Below are 22793 nucleotides of genomic sequence, written 5' to 3' on the forward strand. Positions count from 1 at the left end.
ATACTTTATGAATAACTTTTTTAAAAAGAATATTATCAGCATAACAATTTAAGTGTGAATTTGAATTTTCTCTCTCTCTCTCTCTCTCTCTCTCTCTCTCGCTCTCTCTCTCTCTCTATATATATATATATATATATATATATAATTTATATATAATACACACACACACACACACACACAGAGTATACTATATATGTATATATATACACACATGTATACATAGAGTGTGTGTGTGTATGTACATGTATATATATATATATATATATAAGTTGTATAGTGAATAATGCATGTTTAAATTCCTTTGAGATCCAGAGTTCTGTCACATATGGCAAAATCAAAACATTCTCTATCTTCACTTACAACAGATGTAAACTATGTTGTATCTCAACAGTACGGCAAATCAGCGGCTGGAGAAGTTGTCCAAAGAGCTTGAAGAAGAAGTAAGACACATCTTTAAATTGCATTCACCCAACAAAGGCACTTGTTACGAAACCATTCAGAACAATATGCAACTTTCTACAAGTTCCTCTAACTGTTTGTTTCTTGTTGTAGGTGAATGCGAGACAAATTGTAGAAGACTCTCTGAGGGCACTGGAGAGAGAGAAAGCTTTACTGAAGCACCAGCGTTCTGAAAGCATAAGAAAGGCTGGCCAAGAGACAGACAGAAAGCGTCTTCTTGAGAATGAGGGTGAGAACAGCAGACAGAAACAAACTCCATTGACCCTCAACATTGACAATGAATGCTGATTCATTTGAACAGTGACTACACTCAGTATTTACTAGGAGTGGGAAAAAATCTATTCACAGATGCAATAATACTGGATCAATCTACAAAAAACTCATGACCATACATACTTTTTAACTGGTGCATCTTTATCCATCTTAACCTACAACATTACTGAATATGCTGCTTCAGCTTCTCTGCCGCTTTTGCATGTTTAATATTGACGCTCATTCTTGATTCCCTTAAGCACTGGTCAAAGTTTCTATACAATTTGCTCTGTACTAATCTCTGATATTATCCCATCTAGAAACCATTAGTTCAGCTTTGCTGATGTAATGATGCTAACATATTTGGCATTTCTCACTCCTGCAGTGGTCAGCCTGAGAGATCAGCTAGCCGAACTGAAGAAGAAGAACCAGAACTCTCATCTCTCCGCTGAGAAGAACATTCACCTGGAGAGACAGGTTGGTCCCTCAGCAAAACTTAACCAAACCTTTAACCTCAGAACAATAACTACTAATTAACAAATAGCCAGAGACAAGGACATTTAAAAAGTTTTTAAACATTAAGAAAACAGCAAAAAATGGCTACAAATAAAATAGTAAACCTACTGAGGTTTGTGCTTGATGCTAACGTAATTTGCCAATGTTAAAATAATGTATCCTATCCCAGCTAAAATATTTGAATATATTGAAAATTAACCTTTTTAAAAATAAAATAAATAAATGTTTTGAGGTTTGTTCTTAAAATAAATGAATTTCTAATGGAACAAAATACTGTTATATTCAAATGTGCTTATATTCTTTCTTATACATTTGTGAAGCCTTATACATATCAGTTTAGCTTCTTATAAATAAAAGTTTGGGGTCAGTAAGATATTATAGCAAAAGTGATAGTAAAGACATTTCTAATGTTAAAAAATATTTATATGTTGGATTAATGTTGTTCTTTTGAACTTACATCAAAGAATCCTGGTAAAAAAAAAATATTGCACAGTTTCCACAAAAATATTAAGGAGAACTGTTTTTTGCGCACCAGATTAGCATATTATAATGTTTTCTGAAGGATCATGTGACGCTGAAGACTGGAGTAATGGCTACTGAAAATTCAGCTTTGCCATCACCAGAATAAATTACCTGTAAAATATATAAAAATAGAAATGATCTCTTTAAATTATAATAATATTTCGCAATATTACTGTTTTTAATTGATCAAATAAAATCAGCCTTATTGAGCATGATATTTCTTTCAAAATCCCCTAAACTTTTGAACTGTAGTGTAAATTAGATTTTGTTTTAAGGATATATAGATTGTCAGTATTATGGAATAAAAGGGATTCTAATAGTAAATGAATTTGTCCTTAGTTGGAGGAGGTGAATGCTAAGCTTCAGGCTGAGGTGGAGGAGTCTGCGAGGCTGAAGAAGTCCCAGGGCGAGATGTTGAGACAGTCCCAGCAGCTGGAGGTCTCTCTCAGGGAGCTCCAGGAGCGTCTGGCCCAGCTGGAGAGCGGCAGGCTGGGTCTGGAACAGGAGAAACTGAGTCTGCAAACCTCACTGCAGGAGGAGAAGCGAGAGAGAAGCCTTGGCTCAGAGACCATCAATGAACTACAGGGTGGGTGCATGTGTGTCTGTGCCAGTTTGTGTTCGTCTTTTCTGTGAATCAACATCTACCGAGCTTCCTAGAAGGAGATTGCGTTACATTCTAGGGATCACACTTGTGTGCCGGTCTATGTGAGCGAGTGAAAGCTGATTTTATGTTTGAGCGTGTAGTGGTCAGCTCTTGCTGAAAGACACACTGGGCTCTTGTCTGCTGGGCAGTGTTGTTGTGTTGGGGTGGAGCTGCTCGCAGCGAATGTAAACTTCAGTAGTGTGTTATTTTAAGGTCAGAGGCAGGTAGCTGATATTATGTCGCTAGACAGGGAAAAATGGGCAAACAAGAAATATCTCTTATTTTCGGTCATATTTTCAATTCTGTCTATTAAATTTAAAGGATTTGTTTCTGCAGGCTCTTTAATGTCCAGGTAGATTGTTACGTGGTTTAAATAAACAGATTCCAAGTAAGGAAGGTCACTTTAAAACTTTTGACCTTGCCTTTATTAATTTTTTATACTTTTCCGATGACTTTTGCGTTTAGATTTCATTGAATTTTACCCCAGACCAAGACTTTAATTTTAAAATATGAAAATTCATTATAAAAATATACTGTAATCACATTATATCTATCTAAACAAATTGTGAAATCAATGGTGGTCTTTTCCACCATGGCCAATGATTTTGCCACAAGTTTTATCAAAAATTAGATTAGGATTATGTTTGATGTAAAATATGAGATTTGATATGTGAAGAAAACAATGCAAAATCACTTCTAAGTTTGATCAGACATATTCATAAGAGTCATTTCTGATCAATATGTAATTTTGTTAAAGTATTCATTTAAAAAATATATATATTTTAGTATTATTGTCAAAATATTGAATTAATTTTATCCATTTTTATTCTGATAGTGTTTAAAATATAATTTCCGCAAAAAAAAACCCTGAGATAGACATTTTTAGTTTAATAAAATAAATAAACTAGTCAGAGTGTAAAGTGTGTTGGAAGAGATTTTATTTTCTAAAGGTCCACACTCAGGCCCAAAAGTGTCCATAATTGAAAAAAACACCCATTTATGGTTTTATGGTTTCAGGTTTAACATTAATGTTAACCTGAATTCCTGACCTTTGACTTTAACTTCGGTCTTCTGTTTTTTATATGCATTTCTATCTTTCTTTCATTCTCAGGTCATGTCTCCGGACTGGAGGACGAGTTAAAACACATAAAGAGTTCTCTATCAAAGGCTGAAGTAGAGAAAAGACAGTTACAGGAGGATCTTACTGCCCTGGAAAAGGTGCTTGTGTGTTTTTGAAAGTGATCGAATGATTTACATTTTCAGCACATGATGTTTGTGTGGTTATGTGTATTTTTGTGAAACCCCATTAATGTTGTCCCTTCACCCACAGGAGAAGAACAAGCAAGAGATCGATCACTCCTTTAAACTCAAAGCAGTTCAACAGAGTCTGGAGCAGGAGGAGGCGGAGCATAAAGCCACTAAAGCCAGATTGGCCGACCACAACAAAATCAACCAATCCATCGAAGAGGCCAAGTCTGAGACCCTGAAAGGTAACTGTAGCCTCTAATTTAAAAACTCTTAAAATGTGAATATATGTTCAGATTTTCACTACAAATTTTTAAAATGTTGTTTAGGGGTGCATAGTTTAGATTGGGGTAAACAAATTCTGGTTACCTTAGTACTACTTCCCTAAAGGTATTTGAGACATAATTTGGACTCAAAACAAAATATAAAATAAGGCTTGACTTGGACATTAGAAACTTTCTCGTCAAGATTTACTTGATTCTTCTAGACATGCCTTGCATTTCTGATATCTGGCTCTGTGTAAAAACGAAAATATCCTTTCTGCATTTTGTTCTAGATGAGTAAATCTTTCTGAAGTCTGTAGTACAAGTACAAGGAGTTTGGTGATGTTGTGTGTGTTTTTGTGACAGTTATGGAACAGAAGCTGCTGGAAGAACGATCTGCGAAGCAACAGTTGGAAAACAGACTTATGCAGCTGGAGAAGGAAAACTCAGGATTAGACTGTGATTACAAACAAGCCAAACACGAGCTTCAGGAGCTCCGCTCACTCAAAGAAAAACTCACTGAGGAGGTATACCTGTCTGTCTGTTTTTCTTGCTTGGCTGTAGCTGTCTGTCTGCCTGATGATTTTAATTGTATCAAACTTACTTCTCTGGGATGTTAAAGTAGTGTCTTGTGTCCATATTTTCAGCACTATTTTACATAATTTTAAATAAAAAAAGTATTTTATAACACAATACGTTTATTTTACAAAATTACATTTATGCAGCACATAGTTCATGGGAAGTCCAAGATATTTGATTGAATACTGTGTGTGTGTGTGTGTGTGTGTGTGTGTGTGTGTGTGTGTGTGTGTGTGTGTGTGTGTGTGTGTGTGTGTGTGTGTGTGTGTGTGTGTGTGTGTGTGTGTGTGTGTGTGTGTGTGTGTGTGTGTGTGTGTGTGTGTGTGTGTGTCAGGTGGAGGTGCTAAATGTGCGTGTGCATCAGGAGACTCAGAGGAAGACTCTGTGTCAGAATGATCTCAAAGTGCAGAGGGAGGAGATCAGCACCCTTCGCTCCTCGGAGAAACAGCTCAAACAAGAACTCAATCATCTGCTGGAGCTCAAACTCAACCTGGAAAAACTAAATCAGGAACTGCGCAGGTGAGTGACTTAGTGATCCACAGTTTTTCAATGCTGATACCAGTGTTTAGTGAGTAGTGATATCTATCTATTGATAGATAAAATGTACAGCAAAATTTTGATATTAAATGAACATTGTGGAATACTCCATCACTGTGCATTATCCCTATAGCAAAGTTCCAATAGAGTTGCATGTTAATGCATATTCACACTTATAACAGTAAATATATTAGCGTCTACACCATATGATAACATTCTTTCTATATAATTTTTTGCCGTTATGTCATAACTGTTGCTCAAGTTCTTTTAAGTCGGGTGGTTTCTAATTGGCTGTCAGTGTTTTTATCATTCATCAGTTGGAAACAAAATCGTTCTGAAAGTGATTCCAATGATATTGTTCATCTGTGTTATCATTATAGTTGTTGTGTGGATGTCCCTATACTCATAGAATTAGAATGATTATTATAAATGTATAGTTATATTTATCATTATAGTTATCGTTCTTTGTCTGAACAAGCCTTTAGCCTGTTTGCTGAACTTACAACTAATAAGTTCAGCAAACAAACTTACACTAATAAGCATAATTCATAGTAAACACAAATATTATTCACTGAGGATCAGCATGCTATAAAGGTCTCTTTTCTCTGTGTCCAACCAGGGATAGAGAAGAAGCTGACATACAGTTGAAAGAGCTGAAGGACCAGTTGGAGTCAGAGCAGTACTTCACGGTACGTCTGCCAGCTTTATCATGTTTTGCCAGTGAATATGTGGAGAGATGTATTTGGATTGGTTTGTGTATGTGTGTGCTCATATTTGTTTTTAAATGAAACATTTTTCTCTGATTCCAGAAACTGTATAAAACTCAGATTCGAGAGCTGAAAGAGGAGAATGATGAAAAGGCTAAACTCTACAAAGATGCTCAGCAGAGACTAGTGGATCTGCTGGAAGAGAGGTGTGTGTGTGTGTGTGTGTGTGTGTGTGTGTGTGTGTGTGTGTGTGTGTGTGTGTGTGTGTGTGTGTGTGTGTGTGTGTGTGTGTGTGTGTGTGTGTCTTTGCTTTTAAAAAAGGATGTCGGGACATATCAAAGGGCTTATTCTTTTTTTAAAGGTGAAACCTTATCAATTAGAGCATGGTTAGATTAAAAGTAAGGTAAATATATGCAATTGTTTATGGATGAATTAAAATAATTTTTACAATATGCTGAACTCTCGCTCAATAAAACTGTTTTGGTGTGTTTATATAGGGACTCATTAGCAACGCAGCTAGAGGCAAGCCTTACGAAGGCAGATTCTGAACAGTTGGCGCGCTCCATCGCCGAGGAGCAGTACTCAGACCTGGAGAAAGAAAAGATCATGAAGGAGCTGGAGATCAAAGATATGATCGCCAGACATCGGCAGGAACTCTGCGAAAAGGACAATACCATCAGCTCGGTGAGAATACTAGAGAGTATGAGAATGGATATATATGTGTGTGAATGTGTGCGTGTGTCCACACAACATAAACATTAATTCATTTTAATTTAATCTTCTACATAATATAAGCTGGAGGAATCAAACCGCACACTCACTGCGGATGTGGCCAACTTGGCTAGTGAGAAAGAGGAGCTCAACAATAAGCTCAAACACCTACTGCAAAGTGAGTATGTTGCAGAAGTTAATATAAAATATGAATGGATTGATGTTATAATGTCCATATATGTTAATATATGTGCTTTAACATTTATAAATGTATATACACAGAGCTGGAGACGGTCAAAGAAGAAGAGAAACAGATGAAATCTTTGACACAGTCCCTAGAGAAGCAGATACAGTCTGAGAAAACTCTCAAGATTCAGGTGTGTTTTGAATCAAGGGTTTGTAACTATACATGTTACTCCATTATTTTCATAGTTTAAAATAGCTGTTACTAGCATGTCTCTGGTAAATTATAGCATCAGATGTCTGTATTGTAGGCTATAAACAAGCTGGCAGAGGTTATGAAGAAAACAGATGTCAGGCCACAGCAAGGTAACAACAGTGACATCCGCAGGAAGGAGAAGGAGAACAGACAGCTCCAGTTACAGCTCCGCACCGAGAAAGAAAAACTCAACAACACCATTTTCAAATACCAGAAAGAAATGAATGATATGCAGGCTGTAAGTGACATTAAATATAAATGCAAAAGAAACGTAACCACTAGAAAACCTATTCAGCGGTCTACGTACAATACTTAAATAAACAAAGCACAGAAGAAGTGTTGTTCTGTTTGCAGACGATAGCAGAAGAGTCTCAGGTCCGACTGGAGATGCAGATGGCCCTGGACAGTAAAGACAGTGATATTGAGCGTCTGCGCTGTCAGATAACTTCACTGAGCATCCATTCTTTGGATACCACCAGCATCAGTAGCACGGGAAACGACATGGAGGGTGAAGATGCTTATCCAGGTATCTATCCAGGTTACGTCCCATCAAGCACAGGACTGACTAATGTGTTTATTATCATTCATGTGCCATAATTGGTGCTATGGTGAGCTTAAGACCCAAATGCTTGTAGTAAAGCCCTGAATAGTAATTTTTGTCACCATGTAATCCATTTAGAATCATAAAATATATTCTGTTATTACAAACCAGACAATATAAATGAATAATTATAGTATATAATGACTCAAAACTTAATTGTTTTTTTTTTTAGAAGCACCCACTGTAACTTCAAAACAAACTAAAAACACCCGGAAAATCAATTGTCATTTATATATTCATCCTTTCATTTCAGTATGGTTCTGTTCTGGGGCAAGAACTCCCTGCGCATACATGCAGCCTAGCATAGATAGGAGCAGAGAGAGCAGCAATAACCCCCCTTAGGGTAAACAGAACAGAACCAACATGAATGTATTCCAGATATATAATTAATTCAATATTTTAATGTACAACATAATTTAGTCTTATTCAAAGAGGAATCAGAATGCCGAGAGGAGCTGGGGATGGAGGAGGGTAATTAGCTCTTGAGAAACGCGATAGCTGTTGATAACACTGGAAGTAAGAAACTGTATATGGATGCAATGATAGGCGTTGTATTCCTATAGGTAGACGTGGATCAGCTGAGAGTCAGATGATGCGAGCTTGACTAAAATGACCCGCCAGAACTGACGCTGCACTTGATTTAATTAACGATTTCATTCTAAACAAACTTTAAAATACTTGGCGAATCAATTACAAAAAAAAATTCATTTATTTTATTTATCTATTTATACATTCTTTCATTAACTTTATTTAAGCTTATTTGAATGTTTTATTATTCTGTTCCTATACACATTTACAGAGGTAAAGTTACTTAATTTCATTAAACAACTTTATTTACTTCAAAACAAACTTTATCTATCTATCTATCTATTTGTTTATATTTATATATATATATCCTTTCTTTTCCTATTTCATTAATTAACTTCATTTAAATTTAATTTAATGTCTTATTAAGGTTGTCCCCATACAAATTAACACAGGTCTGGTTTCATATCCACAAATATCCACTGAACCTAGAACACATAACATAATCAATACACATAACTCCTACTTGGTTTTCTTCTTTTTCCTGTTTTCCTTTTCACTCTGTTTCACTTCTAATTTATGCATCCTTTTGCTTATTTACCTCATTCTTCTTTTACTCCTTCCCACTCACCGTGGTGCCGGTGTAGTACGTATCACACACTCACACACCTCAGAATCTATGTCCTTCATGTACCAACGGAGCTCCAAGTCAGTGTGTATTGATACCCGGCCATGCCGCTTCCCCTCCGACTCAGAGGAAGAGGAGGATGAGGAAGACGAGTGGAGGCAAAGGCCTGCTCTGACATATGAGAAGCCTATTGAGCAAGAGACTGCAGGTGACCCTGCATGGAAACAAATTAGCATGCATACTGCCCCTTGCTCTCGTTCACTTTTATGCAGTGTGGAGTTTGAATACTAAACGCTTAGACAGCATTTTTGGGTGTAGTGAATGTTCAAATGAGCCTATGATGCCAAAAAATGCTGACTTGGTAGGCAGCTCACTAGGTCAGTGATTTCCAACCAGGTATACACATACCTCAAGCCGGGTTTTAGAAGTACTTGGAAATATTTCTCTTTTGCTTTATTTAACCTATAACCTATAATTGCTTTGTTCTACCTATTTAAAATTATTAGGGATGTCAAAAAATGCAAATACTTTAAAACAATATTTATTTGATTAATTTAGGTATTTAATGGCATAACATGCTGAGATATTTAAAGAGGACCTATTATGCTTTTTTGCATTTTCGACTTTCTTTAGTGTGTAATGTTGCCGTTTAAACATGAAAAAGGTCTGCAAAGTTACTCTCTAGAGTTATTCTTTAGAGTTATTCTCTATATCAGAAAGCACTGTTCCTGAACTCCCTGAATCTCCTCAATTGTAGTCTTGAGTTTTCTTCTGGAAACGAACATGTCACAATATTCCTCATTTAAATAGTTCCCACCCAAGGTATACAAAATAAAAGGGGCAAGGCCTGGTTGACACATCGGTAGTGTGTTGAGACTTGCTTTTATGTAAGGGGCGTGGCCAGTCACAACACACTGGTCCAGCCGACTAGCCGAGCGTTACTGACAGGCTGCAAATTAAAAGAGCTTGCTGTAAAATGTGTCAAAAATAATGTGTCTTTTGAACAATTAAACATTATTACTTATTCTAGTAGACCCCACAAAACAAATTTAGGTCTTTGAAAAAGGGCATAATAGGTCTTTCTATAAGGTTAGGGTTTGGAAAAGGGTTTAGTTTAGCATTAGCATAATTTACTGTTGTTTCTACAGTAAGAACATGTAACATATGAAACAAGAACACTGTAAAATAGTGTTACCAAAAATAGTTTAGATATTAAGTTGAGTTAATTGTGTAGATGACGCTCGTAGCAGAATATATCCTCTCTATAACAGTTCTGTTTTGATGATGATGATGAAGCCCTAATGGGGCTGTTGGAGTATGTAAAGCCGCGTTTCCACCGAAATTACCCAGAACAATTTGTCCCAGGAACTTTTTTCCCCCAGACCTGTTGCTTTCTGTATTCCCACCGCGGTCTAAAGTACCGTGAAGATTAGGCAAATTAGCCCGGTGACCCCGCATTAGTCCACCGCAACAGATTTTATACAATGGTGGTTGAAATGAAATGCTGCGCGGAGTCAACCAATCAAAATGCGGCATGAACTCAACCAATCAGCAGGTTCAGCGCCCAAGTCCCACCCCTGAAAGTTTCTGAACTTAGAAAGTCCCTGCTTGCGTGGTAGTACTTTTTCAGAGGCCACCCCAAAGTACCTAGTTTCTAGGGAAAGTTCCTGCTGTGGAAACGCGGCTTAAAACAAAGGTTGGGAACCACTGCACTATGTTTTGAACCACAGCCACATTTTCTTTCACACTACTCACCTTGTGTGTTTTAAAACAGTCCATTAAAGGTGCAGTCTTTCTGAGAAACACTGTTGATATCTAAAATCATCCCAAACAAATACAGTCATGGTCAGAATTAATAGCACCCCTGGTAAATATGATCATAAAAAATAAATCTGCATAGTTTATCCTTTTGATCTTTCATTCAAAAAATTGCCAAAAATCGAACCTTTCATTGAAGTAAAAGAATTGAAAGTGGAGGGGAAATCACATTATGAAATAAATGTTTTTCTCCAAAACACGTTTGCCACAATTATTGGAACCCTTTTATTAAATACTTTTTGCAATCTCCTTTTTTTAAGATAACAGATCTGAGTTTTCTCCTATAATGTCTGATGAGTTTGGAGAACACCTGACAGGAGATCAGAGACTATTCCTCCATACAGAATCTCTCCAGATCCTGTAGATTCCCAGATCCTCTTCAGTTCACTGCACTCTTCAGGTCAGGGAACTGGGACGGTCATGGCAGAAGCTTCATTTTGTGCTCTGTAACACATTTTTGTGTTGATTTTGATATTTGTTTTGGATCGTTGTCCTGATGGAAGATCCAAACATGGCCCGTTATAAGATTTCTAGCAGAAGCCATCAGGTTTTGATTTTTTATCTGTTGATATTTGATCAACAGATCCACGATGCCATGTATCTGAACAAGAAGTCCAGGACCTCCAGCAGAAAAATATGCCCACAACATTAAAGATCCAACCGTACATTAAATTGTACACAGGGGGTACAATTTTTATCCTTGTGTGCACCAAACCCATCTAGTGTGTTTGCTGCCAAAAAGCTCTTTTTTTAGTTTCATCTGAACACAGAACCCTGTGCCGTTTAAAGTTCCAGTCATTCTGACAACTGAATTTGCTGGAGTTTGTTTTTGGACGAGCGAGGAGGATTTTTCTTGAAACCCTCCCAAACAACATGTGGTGATTGTAGGGGTTGTTTGATTTTTTTTTAAATAGGCTTTCTGACCCCAAGACTCAAGTAATCTCTGCAATTCTCCATCTGTGATCTTTGAAGAGTCTCTGGCCACTCAAACTCTCCTCCTCACCGTGCATTAAGGCAATATAGACACACGTCCTCTCCCTGGCAGATTCATAATATCTTTAGTTGATTGTAACTTCTTAGTTATTGCACTGATGGTCAAAATGGGGATTTCGAATTCTTTAGCTATTTTCTTACAGACACTTTCTATTTTGTGATGCTCAACAATCTTTTGATGCACATCAGAACTATATTCTTTGGTTTTACTCATTGTGATGGATGAATAAGGGAATTTGGCCTTTGTGTTTCCTCATATTTAAACTCCTGTGAAACAAGAAGTCATAGCTAGACAGTTTCATGTTCCTAGTCAGCCTGGTGTGCTAAAAAAAGGTAAACATTAATGGGAATATACTTCAGAGATATTTTACTCGTAAAAAATTCTAGGGGTACCAATAATTGTGGCCAACGTGTTTTGGAGAAAAACATTTATTTCATAATGTGATTTCCCCCCCACTTTCGATTCTTTTACTTCAATGAAAGGTTCGATTTTTGGCAATTTTTTGAATGAAAGATCAAAAGGAAAAATGATGCACGTTTATTTTTTACAGCCAGTTTTGATCATATTTACCAGGGGTGCCATTAATTCTGACCATGACTGTACACCGCTTCCTTCATTGCTCCACCCCCAAAATGCATGAACACACAATGCAATAGTGGATGTCTCTATCATAGCTGAATTGAAGCAAATAATGCTTCGAAAAATACAGCGAAGATGACTAACGAACTACAAAGAACGAACAAAAATGCAACATACAGTAATACAAGAGTATATACAAGTAAGAGTTGTTGTTAGTCGCCAGCGGCACACCAGCTCCAGACAATGAGACTTAAAACTGTCCTGTTACTACAGCTAAAATTACAACAACATATCTTGATTCTGTGAAACACAGTAAGACCAATGTTACTCAGGTATGGAGCAGAAACAACGCAATCTCTGCATCCGTTTTCAGGTCTTGCCGCTTAGGTCTCTCCAGCGTTGGAAAGCTTTTCTAATATTAAGGCTTATGCCTGATCATAGCCCAGTGATATTCCTCTGACCCTTTCTCTTTGGTAATGTCTCTCAGCCATCTCTTTTTTTACAGTCTTTCTTCAAATCTCCCTCTTGCTCGCTCTCTTGCCTCCCCCATCATAAGTGTGTTGTGGTGCTCGGTCTGATCCACTTTCAACAGCATTTCTCAGAAATCACTTACTGCACTTTTAACACTCCGGAAAGCAAAACCTTTTTATTCCAAGAGACTTCTAGTACAGGTTGCATTCTGCACCTGGGAAAGATGTTTCTGAAGGCTCTGAAATTTGCTCTGCTTGTCATATTCAAACCTGTGTGGTTCTGTAATGTATAAAATACTCTTCTGTTGTTGTTGTTTTAACCACAGATTCTAGTCTTGAGGGATGGCTCTCAATGCCTACCAAAAACACCAAACGGTTTGGATGGGAAAAGAAGGTAAAGGTTTAAACATACACACTCACATCACATCAACAAACCCTGTCTGATCATCTTTGCATGTATCTCTGTGTAAATTGCAGTATGTGGTGGTCAGCAGCAAGAAGATCCTGTTTTATGACTCAGAGCAAGAGAGAGAGCAGGCCAGCCCATTCATGATTCTGGACATAGAGTGAGTTTGGAAAATGCTACTCGCAATTAAAAAATATCTTTATCTTTAATATCGTAATTTACGATTTAATTATTTAAATTGCATATAAAATGTCCATTCATTTGCATTACACAGTTTACTCATAAACTAATAAACTTAATGTGTAGCATATTTATCACTCAATGAAACGAGCAAGATATCTGCACTCAAAAAAAGGCATATTTGGATAAATAACAATTTGCATCTATTTGATGATATTTAATGGATATATTGATATTTTAATCGTATTTTCAAACTGCATTTGTTCAAACGAATCAGCATATAATTGTTTAAAACAATTACATTAATTGAGTTAAAAAGTATGAACATGGTTAAAATATGGCTAGCTGTGGAACAATTAATATTCAGTTAGTAAAAATGTGTGAGATTGAAAGTAATTGAATTGATTTAATGATAAATATATAAACTTAGTTATTGTGTATTTTAAATCAAGTTCAGTTTATTAGTACTAGAAATCTTGCCTGTTTCATAATGTATGACTGAAAAATATGCACGTTTTGTTCATTGTGATAGTCAAATAAACACAACTTTTTAATGAATTTTGAAGCATAAATACAATCGGCAGAAGTCAAAAGCTACATAAACGAACTACACCACAGTTGCGTGACTTAAACGTCACCAGCACTAAGCTTCAGACAACTCTTTCAGTCTTTGTTTAAAAACATTTTCCCTGAAAGTTTGAGTTATGATAGTTTGCAAGAGCGTGATTATAAACACAACAAGGCTTAATTGTGCATAAATGAGTTGACCTGTTTGGAGGGATGATGTTTAACATCCCCGACAATCTCTGTTGTCCCATTTAGCCACTTGTTAGCAACTGCCTTTTACAAGACAAGTAAAGAATTTAAAAAAATCACAAGAGGGTATTACTGATGTATGTCATATTGTAGAATAAAACGTGAAAATATCTTGAGCTTGTGTTCTACTCTGTCCTTATTTAAAGCATTTAACCAAAAAACCATGTAAAAAACCTATTGACTTCAGGATGAAGTTTCCAGGTTTTGGCCTACAAAAATTTGTTAGTTAAAACTGTGTAATCCACATGGATGGAAAATTTTATACGTGATTCAATTTCATAAATATTAAATTTAGGCCTAAATATTTTTGAGTACACACATTAACTGCTCTCTTGCACACCATAAGCCTTTATTTTTAATGTGTCCTCTTAGCAAACTCTTCCATGTGAGACCTGTCACTCAGACAGACGTGTACCGTGCAGATCCCAGAGAAATCCCACGCATCTTCCAGGTAACGTGATTATTTTGTCCTACAGGGAATGTTTTAGCATGCTTTGATATGAACCTTAATAAACCTCATTTTTCATCTTCCGTTCTGTCTGTAGGTATTATATGCTAACGAGGGGGAGAGCAAGAAAGAGGAGTTTGCTGTGGAACCCTTATTAGCAGCTGAAAGGTCGTCCTATATCCCACACAAAGGTCACGAGTTCGTGCTCACGCTTTACCACTTCCCCTCTAGCTGTGAAGCATGTCCAAGGCCTCTGTGGCACGTCTTCAAACCCCCACCAGCCCTGGAGTGCAGGCGCTGCCGAGTTAAATGCCATAAGGACCACATAGATCACAAGGAAGAGGTCCTTGCTCCTTGCAGAGGTCAGGAGGTCACACTCACAAAGCACTGCAAATTCAAATGTATATTACTGTAGCTTTTTAACTCTTCGGGGTCGCCGATCACGCCGGCGTGATCAAGTTACATGACCAGTTTAAGACGTCGAAGCATAAAAACAAAGTCACGTTGAGCGCTGCCGTCCACTTCTGTCGAAAGTGCTGGCTTGAAATTCTATTTTACTTTTTGTTTTGTGTTGATAGACCAAGTAAAAACGGAGATATGATCATTTAAACTTTATATAAAAAAATACTGACGCGTTCGTAAAAGAACGCAAGATGGGATGCGACAGGCGTTGCATTTATTCTAATAACTTCGTCGGTTTTTGTCATAAAACAAAACGGAGAAAAATGTGTGAATCTGCTGACTCTGCTATTCAGGCTGTACATTTTAGGGAATGGAGGAGGAGCCAACTGAGCTAAGATGCAAAATTGAAAGGCAGAGGATTTACGGAGTTGATAAAGATAGACATATATACGTTATATATATATAGAGAGATTATTGCTAGTTTTTGGAAGAGTTTGAGTAGATTTTGAGAGTAGTTTAGGAGTAGTGTAGATAGTTTAGGTAGTTTAGGAGTAGTTTAGGTAGTTTAGGAGTAGATTTAGCTAAACTGTTTTGAGGAGAGGCACAGATAAAAAATAAAAATAAAAAACACCTGATATTTGCTGTAAATAGTTGTATGTATAATTTGATTTTGTGTTCATTTTACATATTGTATGGTATATTTGCACTATTGAGGAACCCCTCTTACTCAAGGAATGAAATCCCTGTAATGTAGATATCTGTGTAATTGTACATGAAGTGTTTTGTAGAGTTTCTAAGCAAAAAAGAAAAGAAAAAACGCCTATTGCCACACCTGCTTTTTGCTGCATATAGTTTAATTTTATCTCAATTTTAAATTTTTTATGTTGTATTTGCACTATTTGCGACCCCTCATACTCTGGGAATGCAAGGCCTTAAATATAGCTCTCTGAATAATTGTGTGCACAACATTTTTTAAAAAGTGGCTGAGCTAAAAAGAAAGAAAAAAAGCCTATGGCTACACACGCTTTTTTTTGTAAATCATATTTTTTTTGTATATAGGTTGATTATATCTGAATTGTACCTGTATATGTTGACATTTACAACTTGTGTTTACATTTTAAACCTTTTAAAATGCTTCATTGAGCATGTTTGTGTTTTTTGTAGTAGAAAAGCTATAATTTTTCTATTCGGATTTTGTGTTTTTTGTGTGATTTTGGGTCCAGTATGTTGATAGAGTACATCAAAGTGAAAAACTAATTGTCTGATCATATAGGTGATGTTGTGCTGAAAAAAATTATACCAAACATTGGTATGGTAAACATTTTTTTATGTTGCAAAATTTAAAAAAAAATAAAAGTACTCAAAAACGGCCAAAATAGCCCAAGACTCCGAAGGGTTAAACGCATTCGAATATTTATAACTGCATTATAGATAATGATTATAGCTATAAAATATTTTTTATACTATTTATTCAATATTTTATTCTTTTTTTATTCTTATTGTTTATGTATTTATTTATTTATCATTCAAAAGTAAGATTTAGTAGAAGAGTAGAAGTCTATTATGCAGGGATAGAGGCTGCATTTATTTGATCAATAATACAGTAAAAACTGTAATATTCACTGAAAATTTCATTTCAAATACACTACAATTGTTGTTTACTATTTTTTCATTTTGTTGTTATAAATGTAATTTATTTCTAAAATGGCAAAAAAAATTCTGCATCATTACTCCAGTCTTCAGTGTCACAGAATTTCTCATTATTGTCAATGTTGAAAAAAATTGTGCTGCTTATTAATTTTGTAGAAAGTTTGTTTATTTATTTAAACATGGACTTTTGTACATCCCCATTGTGTATTTTGGTTTGAAACTAACCTGTTTTGTTTGGCCTTTTTTTCTCTCCAGTGAACTATGATATGTCCACTGCGAAAGAGCTGCTGCTGCTGGCCAACTCCACAGAAGAGCAGCAGAAATGGGTCAGCCGATTACTCAAGCGGGTCCCGCGTAAATCTATAGCCCACTCCTCAAGCATAGCTATAGCCTCTCCCGCCTCTGATGCGTCACCAACTGGCCTGTCCCCCCCTGTGCCCTCTCCTCATCTGTCCACCCATTCATCTCCCAGGCTTTCGCACAGAGGAGCCATCAAAGTGCATTCCACCAGACAGCAGCCCTCAACCAAGACTAGGTGAGAACCACTTGACAGATCAACAGGTTCATTAAAACGAGCTTGAGGCAGAGTTCTGTTACGTGGAGGGGTACACTATCATGTAACATATGATACAGTTCTGTTAATATGATATTATGTAGGGGCCAAATTCATGACATTTGTTAAACAACAATTTTGTCTGAAGAGGCGGATCTTTTATCACTGTTTGATGACACAGCTCTTCCATGAACATCTGAATGCATAATTCATAACCATTTATACAAAGGCTTTTCCTATAATCTTTAAAATCTGCTTTACTGTTTCCTACTTACACTTCTGTATTAGCTTGAACTCTTCTGCTCATCTTTTCAAAATGTGTATTCCAGCATTGCTAATGATGTTGCGTCTTATAATTAATCACTTATATTTGTATAGTTCCTTATGTTTGCTTTATATATCAGCATTTGCTGAAAAAGTTCACCCAAAAATGAATGAATAGACTACTTGCAGTAATCTTATGGTGTTTTTTGTCAATTTCTATCGTTATAGTTATCCTCTAAGGACGGTAACTATAATGATACCGATAAATATGTAGTTCTAAAAATTGTTCTAAAGGAAAAATAATAGCAGAGTCCATATACAGCTATAAAGATAATGGAACAGAAAAACAATTATCAAAATTTTTCAAGTATTTTTTCCAGCTGATGAACGATAAGAACATTGACAGCCAGTCAGAATCCACCCTGCTTTCAGAGCTTAAGCATTTAAAGTGTCAGACAGCAAACCTGCGGCGCGTGCTTAGAATAAACAGAACAGTCTACTGGAGTGGACACTAATTTAATTATTGTTATCTTTATAGTCTTGTTCTTGGTGTGAACAGGCCTATAGAGCTTGGCAGTTGTGGTCACTTTGAAACAAAGCAGCGTAAAATTCTTTAAAAAAAATCTATTTGTTACAATGGGGACAAAATAACATACCAGTTTTGGAATAAAAAGAGAGTGAGTAAATAATGGCAGCATTTTCATTTTTGGGTGAACTACTGCTTTAATCAAGGTAAATGTAGATTCTGTTGTTTTTAGTGCTGTTATATGTTGACCTGGTTTAGACTTGGCTATGAAGTTGTGCAGGTTCTCAATTGCTTACATTATACTGCTAAACTTTTATAGCCCTGGTCCCATGCTCCGTATCATTCTTCACTGACCTGCTCACATTTGACATTTCACCTTCCCCACTTGTGCATATGTGTGGACAGTAAGTAAACTGCATCACTGCTTATCGACCAGGTTTTCTGCTTGCCTGTGCAGCTCTAAAACCTAGCCTTCAGATGTGTGGCTGTCTGTACTCTTCTCTGTATTTATCTGAAACAGAAATCCTCTTTGCTTGAGTGTCAACACATAAAAAAAACATCCACTAATGATGCAATCTCACTTTTAATTCAATAATATTGGAATCTAATTCTAACTGAACTGTGACATTTTCAACCCAATATCCTTTTACTTTTCCAATAAGAAATAAACTAATATCATGAGGGGGGGGGGGGGGGGGGTCAGGGATCTGCCAAATAATGCCATGGTAAAATTAGATTTTATATTACAATAATGTGTATATGAAGGACAGCATCTGTCACCCCTACGCCTTTTTAGAGCTTAAAAAAACACTTAAAATACTTACGATATACTTCCAGTTAAACATGGGTGGCCATCATTTAATGACATTTGTACATGAGGCCGAATGACTCCTCTTTGTTCCAGATTGCTTGAGTTGGGCCTGAAGGACTGGGGTTGGTCTTTTGATGTTGAAATGGATGATGACGATGTATTAGACTTCTGAGGAGTTGAGTTTGTGGGGTAACCACTGTGAAGCCTTAGCATGTATTTGTGTCTGTGTGTGTTGTTCATGCTATTGTTTAAAAGCTTTTTTTAAAGTATGGTATCAATAGTGTGTTTTGTTCCCTTTTGAGGGACTATAACTAGGGCAAGTTTTTCGATATTGCCAATGTGTTTGATGTACTTATCTGCGTGGGCATGTTTGTGTGTACATGCTTGGCTCAATTAAAAACATCTTGCTTACTTTGAACAAGGTGGATAGTGTTGTGGCGATGTCAACTGTTGCTTGTTTTTGAAAAGAAAATTGGATGCAATACTGTATGTCTGCCATATTTGATTTTTGGATTTTTTTAATTCTTTTTTACTCAATGCTTTCTCTCTCCTTTCTCTTAATTTCAGCTAACATTGGTGATGGCTGGATAGATGATGATCAGTCTGGGAACTTTGAAAGCAGAGAATGTCATTGTGTGTGTTTTTTTTTTTTTTTTTGCAAATCGCAGGACCTCCAAGTGCCAAACTCCACAAGTATAAATGACTGGGTAGGTCTAATATTAATAGGTCAAACCATAAATTCTCTAGAGGGTGTAGTTTCAATTTTAAGTCAATTTAAGAGTGTTTCATGTCTTTGTAGATTATACAATTCTTTAAAAAAAAAAAGTTTAAGTAAAAGCATTTAAATTTCAGAGGTTATTTTTATCTTTTTCCTTACAAGGTTGTCAGTAAGTGTGTCTGTTTAACTGTGTGTGTTTGAAACAGAATATGTACTTAGGTTCTGCAGTTATATGATCATCTGAATTTATATACTCAAGTATTATATCTATTTTTTGTTAGGAAAAAGACATTTAGTGGAACAGATTATATTTTTTATCAGGCATTATATCAAAGGACACTGCTTTTCAAGGTGCATTACTTATTGTCAGAACTATCTGCTCAAAATGTATCCATTATTGAAGACATGATGCAAAGATGCTATTTGTAGCACATTTTATTAAATGCTGTAACAAAAATGATACACAACTCTATGCATAGTGGAACATGATGACCTCTGGTCCAAACATTTTCTGTATTTTTTGTCATGTTGCCACTGACAAACTGTTGAGAAATTGTTAATAAAAAAGCTTCATTTGATGGAAAACCTCTGACTCTCTGTGTGTGATGATCCAAACTCGTCTGTAATATTTATATACATGTTTCTAGGATACAAAATGATGCAGACATCACCACTGGAGTTGACTAGGCTGTGCATGTTCCCACAGAAATGTTAAAAGTTAAGATAAAGGATTAACTAAGTTAAGATAAATTTTTATCATAATTGTCATTACTTGTTCATAAGAACTTAAAGGGGTCATCGGATGCAAAATTCACTTTTATATGGTGTTTAAATTTAAATCTATTTGCAGTGTGTGAACACAACCACCATACAATGAAAAAAATCCATTTACTCCTTTTTTTTAATCCTCAAAAAGCCTAAACACACTCAATAATTAAGCCGTTTGGATTTTCTGAGGAATATGATGTCATTTCTCCTGCACCGCCCAAGACCACTAACGGACTGTCCCGTATTAGCATATTTCCACCCTCAGCCATTTGTACACTGTCCACCAAGGCAGCACTTTATGTGTCTTGTGTCAACATGCCCCATGGAAGAGAGGGATGGGGTAAACCGTTGCTCATTATCATTTAAAGAGACATGCACAAAACAGGTCGCTGTGAACAGAGCAGTTTTTGAGGAGGTAAAAAGGGTGTTGTTTTACACAACCATTGATGAATTTTAACCAAAGTATGTTACAAACTTTGCATGACCCTACAGAATCATACCAACTTATGGAAAATGGGCATCCAATGACCTCTTAAAACAATTATACATTAATTTATTTATACAGGTAATTTACTAAGGGGTAAAAAAAGAATGCTTTTTATTGTTGTAAACCAGTCATGTAAAATGTGGTCATTCAGGTTATAAAAGTAGAACGAATTCTGCATGACAAATAAGTTTTGACGGAATCAAGAAAAATCCAAAAGCCTGGATTCGAACCAGGTTGCCCAAAATGCAACTGCAATGCGCAGCCCACGAGGATACCGGCACTATAGCCAGCATCAGTTTTATTAAAACCTCCTATAAAGCATGGGGAGAACAGAATCTGATTGCAAACAATCCAGCTGTCGAAATCCATTCCCCCACCCCCATGATGAGAAATGTTAATGTAGTGGCTTAAAAGATACTGATTCTATCCTGCGTGCATTGAGCTTAACCAGCATCAGTTCAAATATTTATTTATTGGCATTTTTGCCTTTTATTATGATAGGACAGTGTGGACAGGAAGCAAAGTGGAAGAGAGAGGGGGACCGGATCAAGAAAAGTCCACAAGTCAGGACTCGAACTTGGGTCACCCGAAGCACAATGGCACTAAATGACAGTGTGCTGCCCATGAGGCTATCAGTGTCAACTAGCAAACTCAGTTTTGTTAATATTAGAACCTCATTCTGTAAGAAACATGGGGGGAACAGATTCCGACAGCAAACAATCTAGCAGTCGGAAACTGTTCCTCAACTCATCGATGAGAGATGTTGATGTGGTGGCTAAACAGATCCTGATTGTTTTCTGTGTGTGGATAGAGCTGAACCAGAATCAGTTTAAATTTTTAGTAGCTGATGTCTGCCTGTAAACAGCTCCCTCCAGAGGTTGGACTTGTCTTCTCTAACAGATTCACCAAGTTAGCTGTGCCCTAGACTCACTCAGCAATCTTGAGACTTCAAAAATAACCAGCTGGGAACTGACTCCTGCATCTCTATACTTTCTCTAAAAAACAACAGACTGAAGTCCTTATATATCCCTCAGCCTTCAGTGGTAAGTAACCCAAACATTCGGCAGATGTTCTTGAGTGGCAATCGTTTGGCGAGCCTGCCTGCTACCGGACTCTTCCTAAGTCAGTCAAGTCACCTTTATTTATATAGCGCTTTTTACAATCCAGCGGTGCGTTTTCCGTACAACGACAAAACTCGAGTCATTATTGAGTCCACATGTCATGCAAACAAGAAACTATCTAACCACAGCTCGAGTCATTCCAACCACACAACTTGGTTTGCAGTTTGAAAATGTTCGTTGGGACGATGGTTTCGGGAAACACCGACTCGTTGAATATGCTGATATAACGACGGAACTTGCGACCATAGATGCCACGATGCTGCTTTTGGGAAACGCACCCCAGGATTGGGGCTATTTTTAGAGAAAGAAGCTGATTTTGGTCAGCAGACTCTAATCAAAGTCATTTAGAGGCACATAGCCTATGCAGTATGTCCTGTGGGAAATGTGGTTTTATAAAAAGTAATTTCAGTTTTTAGATTATAGCTATTATTTTACACATTTGACATTCTCCAACAAAATGTGTGCACATGTCTCTTATAACAGTTCTGTCTGTTGCTTTTATTAATCCATTACAAAACTGTTATCACATTATCTGTCTCTAGTTCTTGATTTGTCTCTTAGATTTCCTTCCCATTTCTCTCTGTCTACATGTCTCTCTCAGTCTCTGATGTTTATGTCCTTAGAAATCCATAGTTTATCTTAATAAAATGTGCCTTTGTGCATTAGAGATTTATAACTCAAGTAAACAAGGGCTGTCTCCAGGGGAGGGTACTTATGATAATGAAAGCTTTTCATGGAGGGTATAAGAGGATAGAAATGACCAGAGCATGCCCTTGTTCCAACTTCTGCCCCAAATACCTCTTATTTCTTTGTTTATTTTATATTTACAGTATATGTATTTATATATATTTTTACTCCTAATCGCAAAAATTGAGGCATTGTCGTACATTTGACTATGAAAAAATAGCTTTATTTTCTCAATCATGAGAGTATTTCCCAATCTTAGTATCTCTCTATATACCCTGTCTGTGTTTGGGTATAAAATACATATGAGTTCCTAATGAATTTGTATTCTATGAAACAAACCTCACTTTATTATAACAACATTATGTCAGACGCTTTCAAATGTAATATCGCATTACTTTTTTGTATGGCATCACTGGAAAAGCACTAAAATGTATTTATTCAAGCAGAAAAAATCATACAGAAATACTG

At 36.5% G+C, this 22793-nt stretch overlaps 1 protein-coding gene across 6 annotated transcripts in view; it reads left to right on the plus strand.

Moving 5' to 3' along the window:
* Positions 1 to 19847, plus strand: part of LOC143729041 (rho-associated protein kinase 2-like) — a 33442-nt gene extending 13595 nt beyond the window's left edge. The window contains exons 12-34 of one of the 6 annotated variants that reach the window (XR_013199934.1): positions 392 to 440; positions 553 to 688; positions 1097 to 1188; positions 2089 to 2335; positions 3504 to 3610; positions 3723 to 3882; positions 4267 to 4427; positions 4814 to 4998; positions 5636 to 5705; positions 5826 to 5929; positions 6221 to 6407; positions 6519 to 6612; positions 6717 to 6811; positions 6929 to 7111; positions 7228 to 7399; positions 8647 to 8835; positions 12815 to 12882; positions 12966 to 13054; positions 14263 to 14341; positions 14436 to 14700; positions 16646 to 16925; positions 18053 to 18137; positions 19112 to 19847. Coding sequence is in view for 4 of the 6 variants with exons in the window: in XM_077220044.1 (XP_077076159.1) it covers positions 392 to 440; positions 553 to 688; positions 1097 to 1188; positions 2089 to 2335; positions 3504 to 3610; positions 3723 to 3882; positions 4267 to 4427; positions 4814 to 4998; positions 5636 to 5705; positions 5826 to 5929; positions 6221 to 6407; positions 6519 to 6612; positions 6717 to 6811; positions 6929 to 7111; positions 7228 to 7399; positions 8647 to 8835; positions 12815 to 12882; positions 12966 to 13054; positions 14263 to 14341; positions 14436 to 14700; positions 16646 to 16925; positions 18638 to 18716 (3091 nt within the window). In the remaining 2 variants the exon portion in view is untranslated. Of the gene's footprint in view, positions 1 to 391; positions 441 to 552; positions 689 to 1096; positions 1189 to 2088; positions 2336 to 3503; positions 3611 to 3722; positions 3883 to 4266; positions 4428 to 4813; positions 4999 to 5635; positions 5706 to 5825; positions 5930 to 6220; positions 6408 to 6518; positions 6613 to 6716; positions 6812 to 6928; positions 7112 to 7227; positions 7400 to 8646; positions 8836 to 12814; positions 12883 to 12965; positions 13055 to 14262; positions 14342 to 14435; positions 14701 to 16645; positions 16926 to 18052; positions 18138 to 18637; positions 18734 to 19111 lie in introns of all 6 variants that reach the window. The other 5 variants (XM_077220044.1, XM_077220043.1, XR_013199935.1 and 2 more) reach the window with 5 other exon arrangements.
* Positions 19848 to 22793: the final 2946 nt, after the last annotated feature.

This window comes from Siphateles boraxobius, unplaced genomic scaffold (genome assembly GCF_051911475.1).
Source record: "Siphateles boraxobius isolate OS27281-9 unplaced genomic scaffold, OSU_SipBor_1 8, whole genome shotgun sequence".
NCBI lineage: Eukaryota > Metazoa > Chordata > Actinopteri > Cypriniformes > Leuciscidae > Siphateles > Siphateles boraxobius.